Raw genomic sequence first — 26317 nt, 5'->3', positions numbered from 1 at the left:
TAAATTACTAAACAGATAGGGTTCTCTAATTTCACCACAGCCATATTCTTTAGCTTGGTGAAAGGACTGGCATAAAGGGAAACCGTATCTACTCGGTCTGTCCAACATCAGCTCACAATTCTCGGTGGTGTTTAGCCACAGACAAAGATCTTTCTTTACGCCTTGAATTTAATCACTACAGAGTTGGACAATGGCCTGATCTGCAATGCATTTTGAGAAATAAGGTGCATGAGCAAAGCCACGGTTTAGGCCACTGAGGTCATTAAGCAAAACTCATACAGATTTCCCACAGACTGAAAGAGGGGTATCAAGACTTCAAAGACAGGTAAGAATACATACACCACGGTCACCTCGTACAGGACCCAGATGGCAGCTCATAATCACTGAGCATATATGCTATTCCGTTCAGCCTGGCTTTTGACGACTACAAGTTTCCCACGTCACTCTCTACTGTTTCTAGTTGCCATATATTTATCCTGAGGATCATTCATCTTTCATGGTTCCGGATTCTATTGATCCATGCCCCTGATGAAAACCCTTGCTGGGTAGAAACGCTGAGCAACCACTCACTGGAGAACCAATAAAAAAAAGTGAATTTATAGACTTCTGACTTGCTTCATCTTTATGAGTGCCAGATCCTTGCTTACTTTATAGGTAAGAATTACCTGTCCTCCCCAAGAGGATGACTGTTTATGTTCTCCTCCTCATCCTCCTCCTCCTCATTATCACCTAATCCTTATTGAGATTAGATGAGGCTGCGCTGCATAGTTCCTTGCTCCACCTGCAATGCCTATTCTTTAACTGTGAGCATCGAGCATTTCAGAAGAGAGAGAAGCGGAATGGTGATGCTAATTATGGAGTCATTGCCACTCACCATCTTGGAGGAGTCCTCAACATTTTGGAGGATTGCACAGATGTCAGACATCCATGCCCACTCATCAGTTCTTATGTGCAAAGGCTAACCTGAATACCAATGGGCATGTTGAAACTGGTACTCAACAACTGCCTTCTGCTGCTCACAAATCTTTCCCAACATCTGCAGCATTGATTTCCGACATGTGGTGACATCGCACAACAGTCCGTGAGCTGGAAGCTGCATATGCTGCTGAAGCACTGCCATGGTGGTGGAAGCTATAGCTCACTTTCTGAAATAGGCACACACGCATAGTACTTTCACAAGCAGCTCTGGCAGATCTCAGCAGGTTTTGAGAAACCGCTGAACCACTAAGCTAAGCACATTTAGTGTTCTCTCATTACTAATGTGAACCCCTGTATGGAGAACAATATCAGCTCCAAAAAATTAAAAGATGAAATATAGCCTGTTTTCTATACCACTGTACTAAGAAAACCAATTTCGATTATATCTTGTGTACCCCTGTGACAAAGATATCTGCACCAAAGAATTCATTTCACTAGAGTAGAACTAGTATAATGGAGACTGAAGTTTCTTCCACTACACCCAAACCCAATAGACAGAGACTCAATCAGGATTCTCTACATTTCCAAAAATTAGTGGCAGACACCAGCAAATTGGCATCAATTTTACCAGAGTAGAAGTAGTTTTATGGAGACAGAAACCTCTTCCAGTAAAGCCAGCCAAACCCAATAGATGGAGACCCAATCAGGACTCTCCACATTTCCAAAAATTATTGGCAGACACCAGCAAAGTGGCATCAATTTCACTACAGTAGAAATTATAGAATTAGGAATGACACATTTTCCCCCAAAGCCAACCCAGTAGATGGAGACTCAATGAGGAGTGCACCATCCTCTCCAGTTGTTCACCACGTGCCAGACTTGTACTCTGTCATGCAGGTGCACGATTGGTCTAAAAAATGTGTGAAAGGACTCACAGAAATTGTTTATGCCACTTACACTACTGCTGCTGCTAATATTTTGGCATAGACGAATTGAGGTTGGAAGAGTAGAGCTGCGATGAACTCCATGTGCCTCACTGCTGGCTTGGGGAAAACCTATCTTAAGGTTGTGTAAAAGCATGTTTTGATACTCAAGCATTTGCGGGTCCGTTTCCAGGGAAATATACTCGCCAAAAATCCAAAAACTATAAACCTACAGTACAGACCAAAAAGTTTGGACTCACCTTCTCATTTAAAGATTTTTCTGTATTTTCATGACTATGAAAATTGTACATTCACACTGAAGGCATCAAAACTATGAATTAACACATGTGGAACTATATACTTAATCAATAATATACTTTATCAGCTGTGTATCCACCAGACTTCTGCACAGCACAACTGATGGTCCCAACCCCATTTATAAGGCAAGAAATCCCACTTATTAAACCAGACAGGGCACACCTGTGAAGTGAAGACCATTTCCGGTGACTACCTCTTGAAGCTCATCAAGAGACTGCCAAGAGTGTGCAAAGCAGTCATCAAAGCAAACGGTGGCTACTTTGAAGAACCTAGAATACAAGACATATTTTCAGTTGTTTTACACTTTTTTGATAAGTATATAATTCCACATGTGTTGAATCATAGTTTTGATGCCTTCAGTGTGAATGTACAATTTTCAAAGTCATGAAAATACAGAAAAATCTTTAAATGAGAAGGTGTGTCCAAACTTTTGGTCTGTACTGTATATCTAAAACATCTACCTTTTTAAACAGAGCATCCCTCAGGCTGAACCTCTACTGACCGATCATATCCCTTCAACCCCAACTTAAAGGTAAATATCCTTTCTACCTTTCCCTCCATTAGGTTATCCATCCTGTTACTGTTATTTACTATCCTCCTTTCCTCCCATACGATATTATTTCCATGTGGAACCAACCACTACAAAACTAAGAAGCACTTTACTTAGGACCATCAGGATCTGTCCAAAACTTACCTTTTGTTTTTATCAAGTATTTTTTTAATCAAATTATTATTGTTCTAAATAAATTTGTGTTTTATACAGCCGACATCTCCTCTTCTACTCTTTAGAATTGGGTACATATATGTTACATACATCGATACTAGCACAGTTTAGATATATATATACATATATATATATATATATATATATATATATATATATATATATATATATATATTACAGTTGACAAAGGCTCCTTCCTTCCAGTTAGTTAATTCTGAAGCTGTGGACAAATGGACGTCAGTGACATAATTATTGATATTTTGTCAGTTTTAAAAACATCATTGTAAATAGAAGATACAACAGTAAATATGAAAAGCACAAATTGAACAGTTTATATATGATTTTTATTTTCTTTTATTTCATATAATTTTAATTTAATGGATTTAATGTCCTGACAGGAAAAAACCAACAAAAACAGCCTTAAAATGACTTATTAATGGAGCACAAAAGCATCCAATAAATATTATCTATGGGATTTGTGTAGACCCAAGACATGTAATTGTACGGTAACATAATAAACATGATATATAAGATGTCATTATGCTCAGGCCCTTATGATGAGTCAGTAGATTTTGCTCTTACACTTCTTTGCTCAAATGAGGCGACAGCATTTTATTTTAACTTATTTTATACCAAAATTAAATGATATTTGGAAGATTAATCTGCAAGAGATAGTAGATGGGGATATGGACAAGGTTTGCAAATGGACAAATATTAACATTTACGTAAATGCTGCTTTTTATGTTTTCTAGAGAATTCCCCGATCGCCTCAGAGATGCAATAAGAATTTTTTTGTTTTGCTGCTTCCGTTCCCTTTCTTATTGTTATCTTGGAATAAGAAAAAATTAATCGACCAAAAAGGAGAAATAGGAAAAGCTAAATATGGAATTTCCTGTAAGTAAAATTTATCAGATTTTAGCATTTAGTGAGCAAGATCAAATAGATTCAACATTACCTTGTATTTTTCATCTGTTTGAGAAGTAATTCAATTCTCCAATAAAAAAGGTACCAAAGCGCAGTATGGAAGTCACCGGCAGATGTTTTGTTGTCAGCATATATTCTATATTCTGCATATAAAACATTTTGCCATTTGTTCTCGGTCTGACAAATTCATAAGGTAATGTCAGGTTAGGCTCATACTCCGGTGAATTTTATATACTTTACATGATGCTCTAATGCCTGTTTTGCTGTATCTTCTTTGGTATATGTGTTAGTGGTTATTTTTATGGATAGATCACAAACCTATTACAATCAATAAGTTTTTCACACTTTTTCGGACCGACTCTCCATAAAAAAAAGGAAACATCTCCAAATTTTATCCATGTTGCGAATTAAACTCATCAATGCAAATCAATGGCCCTGTGACAAAAAACCTCATGGCATGTCGTTTTTTAATGTGTAATAGGGAGGAGAAGCTAACGTTTTATTTTTTTTTCATTCAAGAAAAAGGGATGCAACAAGGTTTGTAGAAACTGCATGCAGATCAAAAATAGACCTACAAGCTGAAAATAACAGGGACCATTTTTCACACGTGGGAAAAAAAACCCTGATGTGTACCCTAGGTCTATTTCAATCAAACTGGAAAGACAAAAAGGGCAAATAGGGTCTTATCTGATAACCAAGTGGCATAAAATGTGATAGGTACGCTCACCTGATAGGGTTGTGACAGTCATAACTCCAATATAAGCATGTAAAGGCTGCTGGAAGACCACCAAAGAGATAACATTCAATAAAATGAGGACTAGGGTGGTTCAGAATCCGCGCTGCCCAAGGTTCAAAGGTACGACCACACACCATGTATTTGTTGCTGCGGGCCAATTTATGAATACATTGCTTACATATTTCCACACTTTTTGAGTTGTATCTGATCATTGTGGTTGGGTCCTGATGAAGAGGTTTGAAAACCTTGTTGACGAAATAAACCGCATTCATACTTCACCTCCGTGTGTGATCGCACCTTTGAACCTTGGGCAGCGCGGACTCTGAACCACCGTATGCCATGTTTTATTGCATCTAGGTCTATTTCACATATCCGTGAAAATATGTAAGCGTTTTATACCAGTGTTTCATCAGTGTATGGTCCATGTGTACATTTTTACCATCAGTGTCCTCAATGTTTTTCATTGACATATAAAGAAATTGCAAAGCTTCTTTCTACCCTTTTCACTTTTACATACGTAAGTCACATGGATAGTACACAGATGCCATTTGTGTGCTGTATGTGTTTTTTATGAACCCATAGAATTGTCATTGGCCTTTGTCATTTATGCAGACGGAAAAAAGCAGACATGTATAATATCTGTATGTTTTGCTCATTGCCGCCACCGCTCTTCAGACTAGCTGGCTCACTCTCTGGGAGCCAAAAGTCTCTTTTACAATGTGAGTCTATGAAGCCTTGCTCTAACACGTCACAGACATACATTGTAAATCAAGCCTGGCATGTCAGAGTGAGGAGACTTATAAGCCATGCATACTCCTCTGGCAAATTAAATATGCAAATTGTCTGTTAAGAAAGGGAGAGGACTAGAACTCTAGTACCACCTATTGAAAGCAGCAATCCTAAAAGTCAATATCTACTCTTAAACAAGCATTTCAATAAAAACAATAGCAAATATAAAATATTTTGCATGTTGTAAATATCTGCATACTATATAGACTCTGGTGCCTTAATTGAATCTCCTCACTTGTTGATTGAAAGTGTGAATACAGTCTTATGAAAATCATTCTTTCTGTTAGGAATCATGGCTCTGTGCTTCCTCCTGGAAATGGAGCAGGTCCGGTGATATGCTACTCCGGTCGCATGCACTGGTACTGTCCTGATGGAGATGGAGCTGCTGAGTTTGCAGGGAAACTGTCCCAATCTTGTGGGACATCGCATTCTCATATTGTGGGATGTGTGAGGACCCGGGACGCGGTGTCTCTCACTGATTTCTCTGCATGGGGAAATTGGGACGCTGTCTTCCCTGGTTAACAGGCAGCACAGGACGCTGTTGTGCCTGGCACTGAGCAGTGGTGGGATTATGTCAAGTCTGCTGTTGAAGCTAGTAGGGAGTGGGTGTCTGGGGATGATTGGGAGGTATTCAACACCTGATCATTAGGAAGGCTATTTAAGTCCTTTGAAGTCTTTTCAGAGGTTTTCCCATTTTCTCTTCTGGTTTCACTTCCTGGAGTTCTTGCAGAGGTACTCACCAGATTCTTGACTAGGCACCAGCCACATCACCAGATACCAGCTGTATGGTGACAGTGGACCTGGGAAGGGCTTTGCCAAAGTCTTCCATTCACTTAGAGCTAATTGAAGAGTATTACTCGCCCTAAAGGGCTCTCCTAGCTGGGCAGCTTGTGTCAAGTGCGTCTGTGGCTGCATTTTTGCTGGGTTGGTGCCAGCGTTGTTGGGTTCCTCTGCGAATCTCATAACAGAATAAACAACCATATATATATATATATATATATATATATATATATACTGTATATATATATATAATATACATTACAGACCAAAAGTTTGGACACACCTTCGCATGTAAAGATTTTTCTGTATTTTCATGACTTTGAAAATTGAACATTCACACTGAAGGCATCAAAACTATGAAATACCACATGTGGAATTATATACTTAACAAAAAAATGTGAAACAACTGAAAATATGTCTTATATACTAGGTTCGTCAAAGTAACCACCTTTTGTTTTGATGACTGCTTTGCACACTCTTTGCATTCTCTTGATGAGCTTCAAGAGGTAGTCACCGGAAATGGTCTTCCAACAATCTTGAAGGAGTTCCCAGAGATGCTTAGTACTTGTTGGCCCTTTTGCCTTCACTCTGCGGTCCAGCTCACCCCAAACCATCTCGATTGGGTTCAGGTCTGGTGACTGTGGAGACCAGGTCATCTGGTGTAATACCCCATCACTCTCCTTCTTGGTCAAATAGCCCTTACACAGACTGGAGGTGTGTTTGGGGTCATTGTCCTGTTGAAAAATAAATGATGGTCCAACTAAACGCAAATCGGATGGAATAGCATGCCCCTGCAAGATGCTGTGGTAGCCATGCTGGTTCAGTATGCCTTCAATTTTAAATAAATCCCAAACAGTGTCACCAGCAAAGCACCCCACACCATCACACCACCTCCTTCATACTTCACGGTGGGAACCAGGCATGCAGAGTCCATCCGTTCATGTTCACCTTTTCTGCGTCGCACAAAGACATGGTGGTTGGAATCAAAGATCTCAAATTTAGACTCATCAGACGAAAGCACAGATTTCCACTGGTCTAATGTCCATTCCTTGAGTTCTTTAGCCCAAACAAGTCTCTTCTGCTTGTTGCCTGTCCTTAGCAGTGGTTTCCTAGCAGCTATTTTACCATGAAGGCCTGCTGCACAAAGTCTCCTCTTAACAGTTGTTGTATAGATGTGTCTGCTGCTAGAACTCTGTGTGGCATTGATCTGGTCTCAAATCTGAGCTGCTCTTAACATGTGATTTCTGAGGCTGGTGACTCGGCTAAAATAATCCTCAGAAGCAGAGGTGACTCTTGGTCTTCCTTTCCTGGGGAGGTCCTCATGTGAGCCAGTTTCTTTGTAGCGCTTGATGGTTTATGCAACTGCACTTGGAGACACTTTCAAAGTTTGCCGAATTTTTTGCACTGACTGACCTTCATTTCTTAAAGTAATGATGGCCACTCATTTTTCTTTACTTAGCTGCTTTTTTCTTGCCATAATACAAATTCTAACAGTCTATTCAATAGGACTATCAGCTGTGTATCAAACAGACTTCTGCACAACACAACTGATGGTTCCAACCCCATTTATAAGGCAAGAAATCCCACTTATTAAACCTGACAGGGCACACCTGTGAAGTGAAAATCATTTCCGCTGACTACCTCTTAAAGCTCATCAAGAGAATGCCTAGAGTGTGCAAAGCAGTCATCAAAGCAAAAGGTGGCCACTTTGAAGAACCTAGAATATAAGACATATTTTCAGTTGTTTCACACTTTTTTGTTAAGTATATAATTCCACATGTGTTAGTTCATAATTTTGATGCCTTCAGTGTGAATGTACAATTTTTATAGTCATGAAAATACAGAAAAATCTTTAAATGAGAAGGTGTGTCCAAACTTTTGGTCTGTACTGTATGTATATTAAAAAAAAACATGGATCCGGTCAACCAACTTACTGACCAGATGCAATGATCCAGGATTTGGCGAGCACCATGAACCAGCAAAGCCTAACCCTTGCTCAGGCATGTTTTAACCACAGTTCTGCAGCGGTGGTCACTCCCATAGAACCGAATGTGCCCCTTCCTGATTTTTTGGGGGGAGATTGGAAACAGTTATAATAATTTTAAGAAGGGGTGCAAATTATATTTCCAACTTCGCCCTGTTTCCTCCAGGTATGAAGACACTTGTTATTTCCCTTCTTGGAGGGCATCCCCCATCTTGCGCATTTTCATTACCCTCAAGTTCACCTATACCGTCAGTGGATGAATTTTTTAAAACTATGTGGCAGATTTATTATGAACCAGACCGGGTGTTTTTAGCTGAACCACATCTTTGGGATTATGTCAGCGGGAGCTCATTACGGAGAACTACTGCTCCCAGTTTTGTAGGCGGGCCATAAAAACTGGGTGGAACGATACTGCTCTTCACAGTACTTTCCTGTCTGGGCTTACTGAACATATTAAAGATATGCTAGTGCTTCTTCCTGGTCATTGGTGGCCCCCATGACTTTAGCTTTTAGATTTTTGTGGCTTGATCGGAGAAGATGGGAAAGAAGTAGAGAAAAATTGTCCTCGGGAGGAGTTCATCCATACCATCTGCCGATCTTGAAACTTAGAGAGAACTCATGGACCTTGGTGGAGTTGGAACCTCACGGGACTCAAGGCAGCAAAGATGGAGGTAGCAACATTGTCTTTTTTTGGTTTTGTGCACCATCTGGTTCGTGAATGTCCACATCTGGAGCTGGTGGGAAATGACTGTGCATTGCTGAATTTGAGGATCCCCAGGTAGGCACTCAGGTACCCTATAAAAAGATACTTTTACCTATTGTTATCACATTTAGCAGTAAGAGTGTGGAGGGTTATGCTTTTGTGGATTGTGGGGATGAGAAGTTTTTTAAATTCTGCGTGGCCAAGAAGTTGGAGGTTCCTTGGATGCTTCAATAACATTATATTTTCTTGATAATTCTCCCCTTGCCAAAAGTATTGGGTATCACACCACCGAATCAGTATCTATCACCACAGGTTGTCTGTATAAAGAAAAGGCATGTTTTTTATTTTACAGAATTTTCCGACTGCTGTGATGTTAGGTCTCCCGTGGATTTGCACTCATAACCCTATTATTGACTGACAAAGTGGCGATAATATTAAGTGGTTCTCCAACTGCCCATTCCTTTGCATCATTAAGCTTCCTAAGGTAGTAGGTTCCACCTCCCAGGTCCTGTGGTACGTGGCAGAGTTCTCACGGATGTTCTCCGAAGAGGTCCCCCAGAAATTACCTTCCACATAGAACTTATGACTGTTCCATCCAGCTCATTAAGGGGGCAAAGTTACCTATAGACAGAATGTTTAACTTTTCAGAACCCGAGAGGCAAGCCATGAGGGAATATATTCAAGAAAATTTGAAAAACGGGTCTATCCACCCTTTGAAATCCCCGGTTGGAGCAGGGTTATTTTTTGTGGCAAAATGGATGTCGGTTGGAGACTGTGTATTGACTATCGTTAGCTCCATCGCATAACTGTCAGTACCCTCTCCGACTCATCCCTGACCTCTTTAACCAACTGGTGGGGGCAAGTTGGTTTACTAAGCTGGATCTTCAGGGGACTTATAATCTTGTTTGCATCAAGGAGGGGGATGAGTGGAAAACTGTCTTCAATACCCCCGAGGGTCATTATGAGTATCATGTCATGCCCTTTGGGCTCTTTAATGCTCCAGCTGTGTTTCAAATGCTTGTAAATGGTATTTTCCATGATCTTCTTTGTAGTTGTGTTCTTGTTAACATCAATGATATCCTCATCTTCTTCAGAGACCTGACTGTACATAGGGACCATGTATGCATCCTCCTGAAAAGATTGTAGGATAATTTTCTGTATGTCTAAGAAGAAAAATGTGTTTTCGAAGTGCAGGAGTTGGGGTCCCTTGGACTCATTTTGTCCCCCATGGGGTTTTGGATGGACCCCGAGAAAGTGAAGGTGGTGTTGGAGTGGACTTAACTGGTTAACCTCAAGGGATAGCAGCATTTTTTGGGGTTTTCAATTATTTATTTATTTTTTTTTACCAGATTCAATTTTTCGATCTCTTACCTCCCTCGGACTAAGAATGTCCAGTCCCTCTATCTCGGACTTTTTGTCATAGTGAGTCTGAAAGTATGGAACCTGATTTAATTCTTCCAAAGGGCATTGTCCTCTTCTGTCAATTTAGCTTGGAAGGTGGTTAAGGCTCAGGGGATGGCTCCATCCAGCACTCCTCATGATAAATTATTAGTTTCGATGCAGTTACGGTTGGGCTTACTCGGTCACAGCGGGCCACCCGAGCAATAAGAGGACCTGTCACCTGCTCAGCAGAAAGTATTGTTGACTGTTCTTGGGTAAGGATGTTGAAGATTATGTTAAGGCATGCGTGATCTGTGCAAGGAAAAAGGTGCTTTGCCTTGCCTCGGTAGGTAAACTTCTCCCTTTGCCCATTCTTATATGTCCTTGGTCCTACATATCTATTGACTTTATTATGGATCTCCCTGACTCTAAGGGTAAGACTATGGTGGGGTTATTGTGGACTGATTTTGTAAACAATGCCATTTGGTTACCTTGGCTCAGTTGCCCAATGCGCAGGATTTGGAATGCTTTCTGTAGACACCTCATGTCGGAACTCTCATTTTCCTTGGCATACCATCCTCAAACTAATAGGCAAACGTAGTAAACCAACCAGTGTCTTGAGTCCTATCTAAGATAGTTTTGATCCCATAATCAGCATGATGGGTATCATACTTAGCTTTGGCAGAGTTCTCCTTAACCAATAGACACCATGAGGGTTTTGGGATGTCTTCCTTCCTCTGTAATGTAGAATTCCAACCTGGGTCCCCTTGTTTTGAGGGAGGGGACGATGTCCTTCCCACAAACTCTGCTACTATCCACTGTCTCCGAAAGGCTTTGGGGGGGAAGCCCGTATCCATTTAAAGAAAGTAGTGGAGAGCATGAAGAGGCAGGCCGATAAACGTCGTCAGCAAGGTTGAAAACTCAGAGTGGGGGACAGAGTTTGGGTGTTTACTAAGAATCTCAAAATTAAGGTACCTTTTTCTAAGCTCATACCAAGGTTTATAGGACAATTTCTCTTTATCAAGGTTGTCAATAAAGTGGCTTTTTGTGTAGGTCTGCCTTCCTCTATGCGGGTTCCCAATGTTTTTCACAAGAAATTATTAAAGATGGTGGTTACTCAGCTTGTGACCCAGGATCCTCCTTCTCCTATTCTGGTTGATAATACTGAAGAATTTGAGATAGAAAGCATTGTGGAATCTCGTAGAGTTTGAACTCCATTCTGAATTTAATTCAATGGAAGGGGTACGGTTCTGAAGAGAGGTCCTGTGTCTCAAGAGTTACTATTCATGCCAATCGTCTCATCGCTGAGTTCGATAAGAGGTTTCTGGACAAGTTGGGAGGTGAGAGCCTGGGAGTCTCACCTATTAGGAATCATGGCTCTGTGCTCCCATCTGGGAATGGAGCAGGTCTGGTGCTACGCTACTCCAATCAGAAGCACCGCCATTGTCCTGACCCTGGAGGCAGAGCTACTATGCTTGCAGGAAAACTGTCCCAATATTGTGGAGCCGCACGTTCTCATGTTGTGGGATGTGTGAGGACACGGGATGTGGTGTCTCTCACTGATCTCTCTGCCAGGGGAAGATGGGACACTGTCTTCCCTGGTTGACAGGCAATTCAGGATTCTGTTGTGTCTGGCACAGTGCAGTTGTGGAATTGTGTCCTGTCTGGTCTTGAAGCTAGTATGGAGTTGCTGTCTAGGCATGATTGGGAGCTAATCAACACCTGATCATTAGGTGGGCTATTTAACCCTGTTCCCGGTTAAGTCCTTTGCTGTTTATTGCAGTTCATATGTACTTGGTCGTGAGTAATGCTAGCATTAGTGCTTCTATCTTTTTAGGGGTTTTCCCATTTTCTCTTCTGGTTTCACTTCCTGGGGATCTTGCAGAGGTACTCACCTGGTTCTTGACTAGGCACCAGCCGTGTCACCAGTCGGCCTGGAAAGGGCACTGCCACAGTTCCACTTCCTTTTACTGGGAGTTGGGTGAAGAGTATTCCTGGCCCTCAAGGTCTCGCCTAGCTGGGCAGATTGTGCCTGTGCCTTTGCTGGTTTATGCCAGTCTTGCTAGATTCCTCTGCAAAGCTCCTAACACTTTCCTCACTTCCAGGGTTGTCAGAATGCTATAAATTCTGATTTAGATATTCACAGAAGTTACTTTATATTTGCATTTAAACAACTCAAACATTATAGTCGACAATCGTATAAATCTCTATTTGCTCTATTTTATTTTTGTCTTTGTTTTCTCTTCTTGAGTTTATTGGTGTGTTTATTGGTTCTGGATTGTTTGTGTTCTTTTATCTACTAATATTGACTATTTTTTTCTTAATTGCTTTTAGACCGAATGGCAAAAAACACATATTATCTAAAAAAAATATATATTTTTTTTAATGAAAGAATTATGAAATTAAGGTTTCATTATTATTTTGTGGAGAAAATGTATTAAGTTTAATCATGGCAGACTTGAAGGACCTTTTAGGTCCCTAACTGCCAAATATCTCATCTCCTTTCTGGCAATTGTAGAGCACTGATGATCTGACAGAAGAAGACTCCTCCTTTAGTCAAATAGCATAAATACTACAGTTGATATTGACTTAAATGACTAGACTAGGGCTTAAATCACTATAATAAGTGTTTTTTTATGATCCACGCTAATATGACAAACATATTTTTCTCAGTTTAGCCTTTTATTTTAGTTCTTTAAAATTGATGATTGCTTTTTAGAATTCTCTACACAAACTCTATACCTGCAGGAGAGGGGAGAGCCATGTGCATAGCCAAGCCAGAGACACCCCCCTCCTAATACTATAAGGATCAACCTGAAGCAGAGACCATGTCTCAAATAATTACAGTGGAGTGGGTAGAGGAGCATAAGGAGCTGAGAATATGGCAGCCATTTTGTAAAAATGAAGAGAAGACTGAGAATTGAAGGATCCACACTAACTTTTCTAGCTATTTGTCTGTTCAGAATATATTGATGACTTATTCTTAGGATAGATCATCAATATTGGACAGTTGGGGTTCTGAAACTCGGCATCCTCACCAATCAGCCATTGATAGCTCCAGTAGAAGCCAGATATAAACACATTGAATAGAGCTCCAATGCCCACTTTTATTCATTGTGTAGTGGCAGCTGTTGGGTGTTCCAGAATTGCAGCTCTGTTCAATGTGTTTACATATGGCCATCACTGTAGCTTGTACTGACTGATTAGTAAAATGGCCCGGTATTGGACCACTACAATCAGATATTGATGACCTATTCCAAAGATAGGTCATCAATATGCAGTATTTTGTGCTGACAATCATTTTAACAACCCCACCCCTATGGGAAATGCCCCCGAAATCTGAGACAGTTGCCAAGTATGGAGATAGGTGGACTGGTGAATCATCCCTTTAACATTACTGTTCATTAAGCAATATACTGTATAATTCACATGTTTATTATTTTATTTACTTTTTTCCCCAAAATACTATTGAAAAAAAGGAGACCAAACTTACTGTGGTCACTGAGTTCATTCTTCTGGGATTTCAGGGTGGCAGAACCTTCAGAATTGTGTTCTTCTTTCTTCTCCTTGTCACTTACTGCCCAACATTATTGGGAAACCTCCTGATCATCACACTGGTTTCCTACAGTAAGAACCGCCAGTCTCCCATGTACTTCTTCATCACACAACTGTCTATGAATGACATCTTACTGATCACGGACATTGTACCCAACATGCTTTACATTCAAAGCAAGGATAGGGGCGCCATTACTTTCTCAGTATGTATCGCTCAGTTCTTCTTCTTTGGCACCTCAGAAACCTAAGAGTGTCTCCTCATTACGGTGATGTCTTGTGATAGATATTTAGTCATATGTACACCATTGCATTACTCCTCTAAAATGAACAATACACTTTATAGGACATTAGTCTCTAGCATTTGGATATTCAGTTTTTTGATTATATTAATCATTACTATGATGATCTCACAGTTGTACTTCTGTGAATCAAACCTTATTGACCATTTCTTCTGTGACCTCGCTCCTTTATTAGACATTCCCTGTTCTGACACTTACATTGTACAATTGGACATTTCTATACTAAGCTTTGCTATAATCATCCTCCCTTGCTTCGTAATCATGGTCTATTATGGTTGTATAATGCGTGCAGTCCTAAGCATCCAGTCAGTTTCCGGTAGACATAAAGCCTTCTCCACCTGCAGCTCTCACCTGATGGTTGTGTCCATATTTTTTGGATCCGTGTTCAGTGTTTATACTTTGCCATCAAAATCAGAATCGATGACCATTGTTAAAGTACTGTCACTCTTATATACTGTGGGCACTCCTTTAGTGAACCCCATTATATACAGTCTTAGAAATAAAGAAATGACAATAATTCTATGTAATTTAATAACACAAAAGAATTGTAAAATTTTTTCTCCGGACGGAAAAGTAGAAATTTCTTATTTGCAATTGTTTAAAATGTCCTTAAAATTGGCAACATTATGGTTGTGATGGAAGACACATAGATATTAAACATGTCATGACCGACAATAGCAATAAAATAAATTGTCAAATATTAACCTATGAGGATTATATAATAACAGAGTTGCAGTTTTGTTTCTTATTTTGCCACCTTTACTGGAGAGGGATGTTTGTCCCAGAGGTGAAGTCCTTACTCATAAAATGTTTCTGCTACATTGTGTGGATAAACTGGTGAAATGTAAAGGTGTATTTATACTGCACAATTATCGTGAATGTACGTTCCTTGGAAAGATAACTTGTAAACACACTGCCGATCACCCGTCAAACGAGAAAACTTCCTGTTCATTGGATAAAATTATCTTTTTCTTTGCACAAGAGCTTATGGACCTTTGCTGCTGAGAACAAAGTGCACTGACCGATTTATAAACCAACAGTTCAGTGCACTGGACTATCAAGGTAAACCTGTGATCATTAAACATGTTGCTGGTCATTTGTCTTGCACATCATGCAGCATAAATGAACTTTAAAACATGAGTTTCAATGTATTTAGATGGAAATCTAATATTGAAGGAAAAATATCAAACGTGACTAGAAAAAAAGTGTCTGTATTTTCTTCGGCTTTCTGCATCTCGCATCCTCCAAAACTGGTATTTAACTTCATGATTTATATCTTGAGCTGATATTGGAAAAAATATATATATAATTGGGAAATTGATGGAACAAGCTCAGAGGTATTGTAGGTGTTTACCTGCCAATTATCCAACACTAACTTTCTCTAACAGGATTCATCACTTCGATCTCTGCACTTGCAGAGATGCCAGTGGAGTAACTTGTAGCTCGCGAACCCACTGCAAAATCATCAGCAGAGCTCTCTGAATATAACAATAGTCTTTCTTTATGGGAAAAAGGGACTTTTTGGGCCCACTATTTTGCAGTTCCCAGGTGCAATTGCAAGCCCTGCACATATTAGATTTATACCCTTGATTGTGGCTCGAAGCTTAGCTGAGGTTCTGAGTTCAAATTTCACCAAAGACAAGACCTGTTATGAATTTGTGTGGGTGTTATATGGGTGCTCCAATTTCCTCTCACACTATAAAGATTATTATTATTAATAATATTATTAATGGCCTCATCTCGATCTGGAGCCATGGCGACTTGATGGATGAACCCTCTGTAAGAAGATCGATCTTGTGCAAGCCTACATAGGTCCACCAGGGTCTTCTCTGCCATTATCTTGATTGTATCAAGCTATCGGGTTGCTTGTTTTCCTAAACATCTTGTTACTTTTATTCTTCCGACCATGATGTCCTTCTCAAGTGATTGTTCGTTTTGTATGATGTGTTCAAAGTAGGCAAGTCATACCTTGTTTATCCTTGCCTCGAGTGACATGTCTGGCTTGATTTGGTCCAAAATTGATTTGTTTGTTCTTCTTTCCTTCCATGGGATTGATAAAATTCTTCTCTAGCACCACATTTCAAAGGTGCTGATTCTTCTTCTGTCTTGTTTTTTTATCGTCCAAGTTTCACATCCACATGTTACTACAGAAAAGACCAAACTATGTACAAGCTGTGTCTTCGTCACCAATGAAATGTTCCTCAGTAAAGACCTTGTCCAGTGACTTCATTTTTGATTTGCCCATAGCTATTCTTCTATTGACTTACAGCAACGTAACTGCATCTTGAGTGATCATTGATCCGAGTAGGTTAAAGTCCTCTATGACTTCCAGTTCATCGCTGTCCATCGCAAATGTGTATTGGTCGCACCTGGCAGCAGTCAATATCTTTGTCTTCCTTGTATTGAGTAGGTGTCCCATGATTGAGCTTTCCATCTTGACACTGTAATAAATCCTTCATTCCATCTATGCTTGTTGCTATCAATGTTGTACTGTATTGTCTGTGCATTTAAGATTGTCGATGATTATTCCAGCAATTTTGATTCCTTCTACTTTTTCAGCAAGCCTTCCTGAAATTAGCTTCTGATTATAAATTGAAGAGACAGCTTGCTCTACTTTGAACCATGACATGTCACCGTGTTCTGTTCGGACTGTTGCTTCTTGGTCAATGTAAAGGTTCCTAATGAGACAGATGCTCAGATGGTTCAGGATACCCATATCCTTCATGGTATTCCAAAATTTCTGGTTATCAACACAGTCGAAGGCTTTGATGTAGTCAATGAAGCAAAAATAGATCTCCGACATACTGAGAGGAAATTTAGATTTATGAGCTCCAATGTGGACAGAGTTACATTATATGACTGCACTACAGAAGTAGACGTAAATAGTTTGATATGTTTGACTTGTTTTATTTGGGATAACCATGGCTTTTTTTCATATATGGGATATTTTAGAAATGATTGAATTGTTTTGTGAACCAAATTTATGTTTAAATCAATGTAATGGATCAAAAGGATTTTAGATGATCCAGGAAGTTTACTGTAGATAAAGGTAGGTCATGCACTTGGGAGAGGAAATAAAATGTACAATTATATACCAAATTGTAAAACATTTAGAAAAAATGTCACCGATAAAGACTTGGGTGGACAGCAAATTCCACTTTAGTGATAAGTGTCAGGCAGCAGCTGCCAAGGCAAATAAAATCATTGGATGAATTAAATGAGGTATAGGGGCTCATGGTGACAACATAGTTCTGCCTCTACACATAGAAGTTCAGGAAAGCCGAGGCACCAAAACAGCAAATTCTTGGTAAAAACTTGTTCTTTATTCCAAGTCAATTAAAAATTGAACATGACTACATAGCAGGGAATGTTTCGGCCATAAGTTTCCTTAATAAAGCCTGGAGAAAAATGCTGTACATACACCTCTTTTCTTTGCTTCCAACAATGGCACTATAGAGTTCAAGTCCTCTTCCTCTCCGAAGAGGCAATTTGCATACTGAATGTATTTGTCACACTTGTACACTATAGATGTCCTTGAGAAAGACCACCAGTTGATCGAAACGTTGGACATAAATCTGTCAATTTCTTTGGTGCCAAAATCTCTACTTTTCTATTTTTGGTTCTGAGGTATATGCTACAATTAAACTTGGGCGTATTCAATTTGGAAAAGTGATGGGTTAGAAGCCGATGTTATCTCCATGTACAAATGCTATATATGAAGGTACACTACAGAAATCTAATAATTTTTTTACACCTCAAGGCATCCCCTAAATATAAATGAAAGAATGTTTTATCATACTCACACACAGATATTCTTTACTGTAAGAGCAGTGAGACTATGGATCTCTGGGTCACATGATGCTCTAATGGTTGATTCACTAAAATTTTTTAAGAAATGTCTGGATGCCTGTATTGAAAAAATATAACATTACTGATTATGGGCATTAGATTCTGTGATGGGGCGCTGATCCAGAGAGCTATTCTGATTGCAGTTTGTTGAGTCGAAAAGGATTATATCACCTAATATGGGACAATTGTCATCTTCTGCATGGTGTTTTTGCTTTTCTTTAGATCAACATATTAGGCTACAAGTTGATCTAGATGGGCTTTTGTCTACCACATTGATGTCAAACTCAGGCCCGCGGTACAAATCTGGCCCATAGTTTAATTATATTTGGCCTGCTAGAAAATATCAAATGCCTACTATAGCTGACCCGCCGGAGACAGCGCATGCACTGCTAATACTACAAATCCTGTGTTCCCCTCTCATTGTACTCTCCCAGATATCTCAATGCGTATTAAATCTACTACCCTCTATCTCTACAAGCTGGGCATAGGTATGCTCTTATTATTATTATTATTTATTATTATAGCGCCATTTATTCCATGGCGCTTTACATGTGAAAAAGGGGTATAATAAAACAACAATTACAATAATCTTGAACACAATGTGACAGCGACTGGTACAGGAGGAGAGAGGACCCTGCCCGCGAGGGCTCACAATCTACGAGGGATGGGTGAGGATACAGTAGGTGAGGAAAGAGCTGGTCGTGCAGCGGTATGGTGGTTACTGCAGGTTGTAGGCTTGTCGGAAAAGGTGGGTCTTCAGGTTCCTTTTGAAGGTTTCCACGGTAGGCGAGAGTCTGATACGTTGGGGTAGAGGGTTCCAGAGTAGGGCGGAAGCACAGGAGAAATCTTGTATACGGTTGTGGGAGGAGGAGATAAGAGGGGAGTAGAGCAGGAGATCTTGTGAGGATCGGAGGTTGCGTGCAGGTATGTAACGGGAAACTAGGTCGGAGATATATGGAGGAGACAGGTTGTGAATGGCTTTGTATGCCATGGTTAGGGTTTTGAACTGGAGTCTCTGAGCAATGGGAAGCCAGTGAAGAGATTGACAGAGAGGAGAGGCCGGGGAATAGTGGGGGGACAGGTTGATTAGTCGAGCAGCAGAGTTTATGATAGATTGGAGGGGTGCGAGAGTGTTAGAGGGGAGGCCACAGAGCAGGAGGCTGCAGTAGTCAAGGCGGGAGATGATGAGGGCGTGCACTAGTGTTTTTGCAGATTCATGGTTTAGGAAAGTGCGGATCCGGGAGATATTTTTGAGTTGGAGTCGGCAGGAAGTGGAAAGGGCTTGGATATGTGGTTTGAAGGAGAGTTCTGATCAGGTATTAAGCTGATGTGCTTAAGGCATGATTTACTTTATTGTGCTATTTGGTCAAGTAGTCTCCATATTTTTATACATTGTTAACCTTTCCTTATGTATTGAGATCTTACTCTTTTTGTTCACTCCCTATGATCTTGACTCAGCTAATAATATTGTTTCAATGCTGTTTATGTACTTTTGATGTTCTCTACTTTACTATATTTCCTTATATATGAGAGACACCACACCATTTGCATATCCCTGTATACTGCTATCTGCCATGCCCACAACCCTAACGTCTCCTGCTGTATTGGGGTTCTCCCTGACATAGGCAGACTCCTCCAGCCTATTTCCCCCCTTCCTCCCTCTTTTTTACCTTTTGTTATTAATGTTATAAATATCAAGGTTGGCCCATGACTCTGTCCAAGTTTTTTATTTTGACCCACTGTGTATTGAGTTTGACATCCTTGTTCTGCCTTCAACCTTAAAAATTAACCCTTTCAAAAATTATCCCATTTTAAGCGTGGTACATTTTGACAAATGTTAGTTTTTCCAAGATTGTGGTGGATAACTTGCTCCATTAAAGTGTGACAAACCCCCCAGATATACTGTCCTCTCTGACATGACACTGGAAGCTGGACTTGACAAGCTACCCACAGCAAACAGGGTTAGTTCGTGACACTGATCCAATTTGCTGACCCAGAAGTTCAAGGGATTGGAGCCCAAGGTATCTGCTGAAGAAAGGATACACTGCAAGTAAGACTAAAACTGGCAGTTTAGGAGGTTTAAATCTGCTGATTTTCATCAGTTTGCTGACAAATAGACCATCTGACCCATCATGTCATAGCCATAGAACATTTTAAACCATAAAATGAATGAATGTAATGTTAAAAATATAACTTTTGTTGCAAAATGTTCAAATTTACTAAAATTAATTGCGCAAATTGCCTCTTCAGAGAAAAGGAGGACTTGGAGTCTATAGCGCCTCCTATTGGAAGCAGCAATCCTACAAGTCACAATCAACCCTTTAACGAGTCATGCAAAATGACTTAGGATAAAAGCCAAATCAGAATCTCAATTTGCAGACACGGTGTTTCGGGCTGTTGGCCCTTGTCAGTGCAAAGTATCAGAACTGGAATCAATGTTTTTGTTTTTTTTTTGAAAGCCTGAATTTGTGTCTAAACCCGAGTGCGCTTCAAAAAGTGACAAGTGCCACAAAAAAAGTGCACTAGGATGCTGGTCCTCTTGAAACCCTCTCCAAAAAGAGAAGGGTCCCCCAAACCATTCCCAATCCCTCCGAGCCAGAGGGCCACAGCGAGGAACAGGGACAAATAGCCACCTCCAGCAGAAGCCAGAGGTGACCCAATCTTACCCCCAGTACCTATCCGAGTTTTCACCCGAGCAAGGCACTGGGAGCCAAAGACTGCTCCCCTCCCGGAAGATGGAAGCCAACAATGCACATCTCCCAAAAGAGGAGAGCCAGAGGGGTTCAGGGGGGAGTATAACCTGATGGCCACACATTCCCCCCTAGACCTGTCAAGAGAGGAACCCATAAGGGAACCGCATCCCGACAAAATCCAAGTGACATGTGGACACATGTGAATAGGTGACACAGTGGCAAAAATATAATAAATAAAATAAATAGTGAAGGTGTTTTCAGTGTAATACTGACCGGACCTCTGACCGGAAATTTAAAAAATCACCCATCCTAAGGCCAGAAGGCCCGGAGAATAGTGTGTGCTAGAAGAGAGAAAAGAAGTGCTTGTGCAAATGTGCCAAAAACTCAAGTGGGGTTCCAAATCCCAGTGAGTTAAGGCACCCCAGGGTCACGACTCCTGGGGCACTTCACACTTCGGGCTTTCAATCTTCCCCGACCCAATGGTATAGATCCTGGGGGGCCATGCTCTCCACCAGATAACTATATAAGCCACCTGGCGTACTAACAAGCGCCCAAACCCCAGTGTGCATTGTATCAATCTATTAGGGCGGCTCGTGCCATGCCGCCATTACGAAAGACACCACACTTCATCTTAGCCAAAAGGCCGAGAAATATTAAATAAATTAATCTGATCTATAAACAGTGTAACAAGAAAAAATTGAAATGCCAGAATTATTGGTTTTTTTTGATCACCGCAACTTTTGCAATATAATGCAAATATTGAACTTACCCCAAAATGGTATCAGTGAAAACACCAGCCTGGCATGCAAAAAATAAGCCATCACATAGACATATATCCCAAAAAATTAAAACCTTACAGATCTCCGAAAATGACAACAAAAGCAAAAATAATATTTTCATGCAAATTTCCAAATTTATATTCAGGATTTAAATAAAAAAAATATATACATGTTTGGTATCTGTGTTCTTATGCTGCACTGGAGAATCATATTGACAGGACAGTTTTATCCTACAGTGAATATGGTAAATAAAAAACTCAAAAAACAGTTGCAGAATTTAACTTTTTCTGCAATTTCACCATTAAAAACAATTGTCATTCAAAAGATTAACTCTTCCCACACAAAACAAGCACTCAGATGGCTTTATTGATGGAAAAAAAAAGTGATGGCTCATAAAAGAAGGGGAGGAAAAAATGAAAACAAAAAATGGCCCTGGGATGAAGAAGTTAAATAATTCAAAGAATTTTGGTTGGATAATGTAAAAAAAAATTGCCTATTCTGACATGCCCTGTGCATGGTCACAGAAGTGTTAAACCTGTAAGGAGTGGAGTGTAGTGTCGGCGTCTCTGTCTCCTGCCCGGTAGATGGGCTGATCCCCTCACCGCTGCGGCCCCAGTCCGGCATCCCTTCGCTCCTCCTTCTGGGTCCCTTGCCGCGTCTGCCTGGGGTGCTTTAACCGCGTGCAGATCCCCGGACACTGTACTTAGGGCATGCACACACGCGCTCCCTTGCTCTTAAAGGGGTCGTCCGCGCCGTCCTAAAATGTCCCCGCCAATGGCCGGACGACTTCTCTTATTTAAAGCACCTCCTCCAAAATGGAGGTGCCTGTGCAAAGTTGTTGTTTGTGCTCTAACACTTGCTCCAGCCCCTGTGCCCACTAGCCTGTCTATCAGCCGTGCCCGCCAGCCTGTCTATTGGCCGTGCCCGCCAACCTGTCTTTCTGCCTTGCCCGCCAGCCTGTCTACCATCCGTGACCACCTGTCTGTCTACCAGTGCTGCCTGCCTGCCTACCAGCCATGCTCATCTGCCAGCCCATATGCCGTGCCTGTCTGCTTCAGCTGTCAGTCCCCTGGGAGTCGTCTGCTCTCAGATGAAGTCAGTCCCAGTGTAGCAACTAGTCCATCTTCCCAGTCCCTCCTTGGTTCACAAAGTCGACAAAGCTGCGGTGTAGTCAAGGTCAGTCCAGGTAGGTGCTTAGTTACGCCCCTCTGGTCCCTCCTTGTACCACAGCACAGTGGTTCCACCATCCGGACACGCAACATGGAGACAGGTCAACAGGTCTTATGTGCGGTTGGCAGTTGTCCACTGTGCAAAATCTTAACTAATTAGAGAACACAGAATTTCCAGGTGCAGGAATTCAAGCTTCCTAGCAACAATAAAGAGTAAACGCAGGATTTATATGTATAACTCCTCTCACACCACCCCACTCTTTAAGTTTCTTTCTTGCAAAGGAACGCAGAAGGCAGAATAGGAAGCTGGTTAGAAAGATCAAGACCTTGGTACTATTTTATTTAGAACATCCTGTTGGTAAAGAACAAGAAGAATGTCTATATCTTGGCTATGATACAAAGAAATAACATTTTTAATTGTAATAGCACAATGTTATAACATTCTGTAAGAAGGCTATGAATTGATGATACTCAATACACGCTTGAATTAAATTCTTGAGCGATGTTGTCTCCAAAATGGGGTCACTTTTAGGTGATTTTCACTGTTCAGGCACGAAAATGACTCTGCAAATGTGACTTTGCATCTGCAAGCTCTTCTAACCAAATTTGAATTCCAAAAATAAAATAATTGACATTCCAAACAGTAATTTCTGACTACACATAGCTGCATATCAAATTATTGGGCCTCTTTTTTCCTATTATACTTTAAACAAATGAAAAATTGGAGGATAATTCAATATTTTTGTGGAAATAAATAGAATTTTTCATTTTACATGACTCTTTGCCTTAATGAATGTAAGGCATCCAATGGTTTAGAAAATTTGCATCTTCATACTTTGACAGCAGCCGTTTTTAAAAAGTGATGACATTTGGATAATTTCCGGCAAATATACAATATACTGTAGTAAATGTTCAGCAAATTTCAGATTTTTATAAATAAACTCAATGGGGGGGGGGGATATGTAAAAGCTTTAAAAAATCATTGCCACATACAGTGATGCGTCGATTTAAAAAAATGAAGCCTAGTCAGGAACAAAGACAAATATTTGTATATGATTAATAATAATAATCTTTATTTTTATATAGCGCCAACATATTCTGCAGCATTTTTACATGCATTATCATCCCTGTCCCCATTGGGGCTCACAATCTACATTTCTATCAGTATGCCTTTGGAACCTGGAGGAAACCCATGCAAACACGGGGAGAACATACAAACTCCATGCAGATGTTGTCCTTGTAGGGATTTGAGCCCAGGACCTCAGCGCTGCAAGGCTGCAGTGCTAACTACTGAGCCACCGTGCTGCCCTATGTAAATGAAAAAAATATTTTAAAAAAATTACAAATTAATTATTTGCATTTTATTGAATGAACTAAGTATTTGATACAATAGAAAACCAGAACTTAATATTTAGTCCAGAAACCTTTGTTTGTAATTACGGAGGTCAGACGTTTCCTGCAGTGCTTGACCAGGTTTGCACACACTGCAGTAGGCATTTTTGCCCCCTATTCCATACTGATCTTCTAGGTTTCAGGGCTGTTGCCAGGCAATGGTGAGTTTCATATCCCTCCAAGGATTTTCTATTGGGAGTTATACAGAAGGCAATAGCCTTATCCCCCCAATTCTATCAGACATTATCTTGAGCCAAGATAAAATTTCAGGAAGAACTTTTCTATACCACTTGGAATATCTATATGACATTTGTCAATGTCATTTGTCAAAGTCAGGATGAGATCCAGGATTCTTTATTTGGATGACCCTCTTTTGGTATGTTCCAATTGGCTCTTAAAGATTAAGTAAACTTTTTTCAAAAGTGTTTAGAATTTTTCGTTCCTTTAATTCCCTTTATATAAGTGGCGTTCCAAGTTCTGAGGTCTCAAAGGATTGCTGAAAAAGCCCACTTAGTATTGTTCAGTTCAGAAGGCAGGAACATGCAGCTTTTGACTGATCACACAGATACAGAGCAGAGTCCAGGCTATCTCATGTTGCTTTTTAAAAACAGAAAATAGTTTTTCTAACTTAATATTTGCAGTGTTTGAACTATGAGAATTTATGCTAAGGATGCATGAACAGAAAATGTTCATAATTTAAGCAAGATAACAAATCGTTGGTATCTTAACTAGATGAAATCAAGATAATCTCAAGGTAGTAGACATTTTGGCACATTGTCCTGTTTATTTTCTAAGTCTATGACTTCTGAACTCAAGACTAAGCACTCTGTCCTTTCTATCATTTTGGATGCAAGAAGGATAAAACCGAAATGAATGAACATTCAACTAAAGTTGGACAACCGGTGAGATCTCTCCCCCGATAGATGAAATCATAAGAGTGGAGGATTCGGTATTTCAGTGGCTGATCGTTTTGCTCTCTTTGGAGATCAGCTCCTGCTGGAAGAGTCTTGTAATCTTTCTCCATGGAGAACACAGGCAAAGTCAATCACTTCTGTGTATTGGAGACAGGAGAGAAAGTAGTTCATCAGTCGATAGCTAGTTAATATGTATTGAAATCTTAAGACTTACAAGAATCTTGGGATGAAGGGTTCTCAATTTTGTATTTTTTTTTTTACTTTGAGAAACATTTAACCTGTTTTTGACATTTCTGTACCAGAATTTCTATTAAACAAGATGCGATAAATTAACTGTTCAATGTTACTTTAAATTAGAAACTAAACTTAATTTTGTTGAAAGCATCTTTAAAGTCCTTGTTCCTCAAGGTATATATGATAGGATTAAGAAGTGGAGTCAGCACACTGTACATCAGAGATAAGACCTTGTTCAGAATTAGGTTTTGTCCTTTTGTTGGAAACATATAAACAATGAATAATGTCACGTAAAATATGGTAACAACAATGAGGTGGGAGCTACAGGTGGAGAAAGCTTTATGTCTACCGGTGTTGGATGGAATCTTCAGAATGGTGATGACAATGTACACATAGGACATAACAATTATTATAAACGGTACTGCAACAACTAAGAATCCCAAAATAAGACCCTGGATATCGATAATGGTTGTGTCCGAGCAAGAGAGCTGCACAAGAGGTACAAAATCACAATAGAAATGGTCAATGACATTTTGTCCACAGAAATGTAAATTATACATGGAAATTAAATTACAAGATATTATCACAACACATGTCCACAAAATAATGTTTACCGACATGCCACAAAATTTCTTAGTCATTATAGCGTTATAACGGAGAGGGTTACAGATGGCCAGATAGCGATCGTAAGACATCACCGACAGAAGAAGACATTCCAGGGCTTCCGAGGTAGCAAAGAAAAAAAATTGAATGATGCATCCGATGAAAGACACAATGATTTCTCCATCCAGGACAGAAGTAAGAAGGGTGGGCACAATATCTGTAGTCACCAGAATGTCACACAGTGACAGCTGAGTAATGAAGAAGTACATGGGGGATTGGAGGGTTTTACTGACTAAATACAAGGTTATTATTAGAAGATTTCCTGCAATGACCCCATAATATACAATAATCAGTAATGTGCTGAACAGGAATTTAAAGTTGTGAAGATCAGGAAACCCCAGAAGTATAATGGAGGTGATGTTACTTCTGAACAAGCCCTGTAAGACAAAATGAACGACATTCACCATTATTACATGTAAAAAAATAATCATCAAGTTTTCGCTATTTTTCCAATCAAAAATAATTGTCCAAAATTAGTCTTATTATTAGGAACCCCTTTCTATATTGTGGATATGGTCAGGTTCCTCCTTACGTGAATAATGTCTCCAGTTTCCTTTATGGTTCTTAGAATGAATATTATTTACTAGTCAT

The 26317-nt window shown here is 40.0% G+C and overlaps 2 protein-coding genes across 2 annotated transcripts in view; both read right to left on the bottom strand.

The window, feature by feature from the left end:
• Positions 1-16380, bottom strand: part of LOC141167536 (olfactory receptor 1M1-like) — a 44023-nt gene extending 27643 nt beyond the window's left edge. The window contains exons 1-3 of the mRNA XM_073654930.1: positions 16301-16380; positions 10379-10607; positions 9637-9930 (exon numbers count right to left, since the gene is read on the bottom strand). Of these exons, the coding sequence (XP_073511031.1) occupies positions 9637-9930; positions 10379-10607; positions 16301-16380 (603 nt within the window). The remainder of the gene's footprint in view (positions 1-9636; positions 9931-10378; positions 10608-16300) is intronic.
• An 8802-nt stretch (positions 16381-25182) lies between these two features.
• On the bottom strand, positions 25183-25935 carry LOC141167535 (olfactory receptor 1M1-like). Its single transcript, XM_073654929.1, has one exon. It carries the CDS (start codon positions 25933-25935, stop codon positions 25183-25185), a length of 753 nt encoding a protein of 250 aa, XP_073511030.1.
• Positions 25936-26317: the final 382 nt, after the last annotated feature.

The sequence above is a fragment of the Phyllobates terribilis genome, unplaced genomic scaffold (assembly GCF_046119375.1).
Source record: "Phyllobates terribilis strain yellow unplaced genomic scaffold, ASM4611937v1 Scaffold_11__3_contigs__length_659146591, whole genome shotgun sequence".
NCBI lineage: Eukaryota > Metazoa > Chordata > Amphibia > Anura > Dendrobatidae > Phyllobates > Phyllobates terribilis.
This window is presented reverse-complemented; position numbering and strand designations above follow the sequence as displayed.

Bases quoted from the DNA above. Each gene is read 5' to 3' on its own strand.
- LOC141167535 (XM_073654929.1), bottom strand. From the start codon at position 25,935: ATGTACTTCTTCATTACTCAGCTGTCACTGTGTGACATTCTGGTGACT.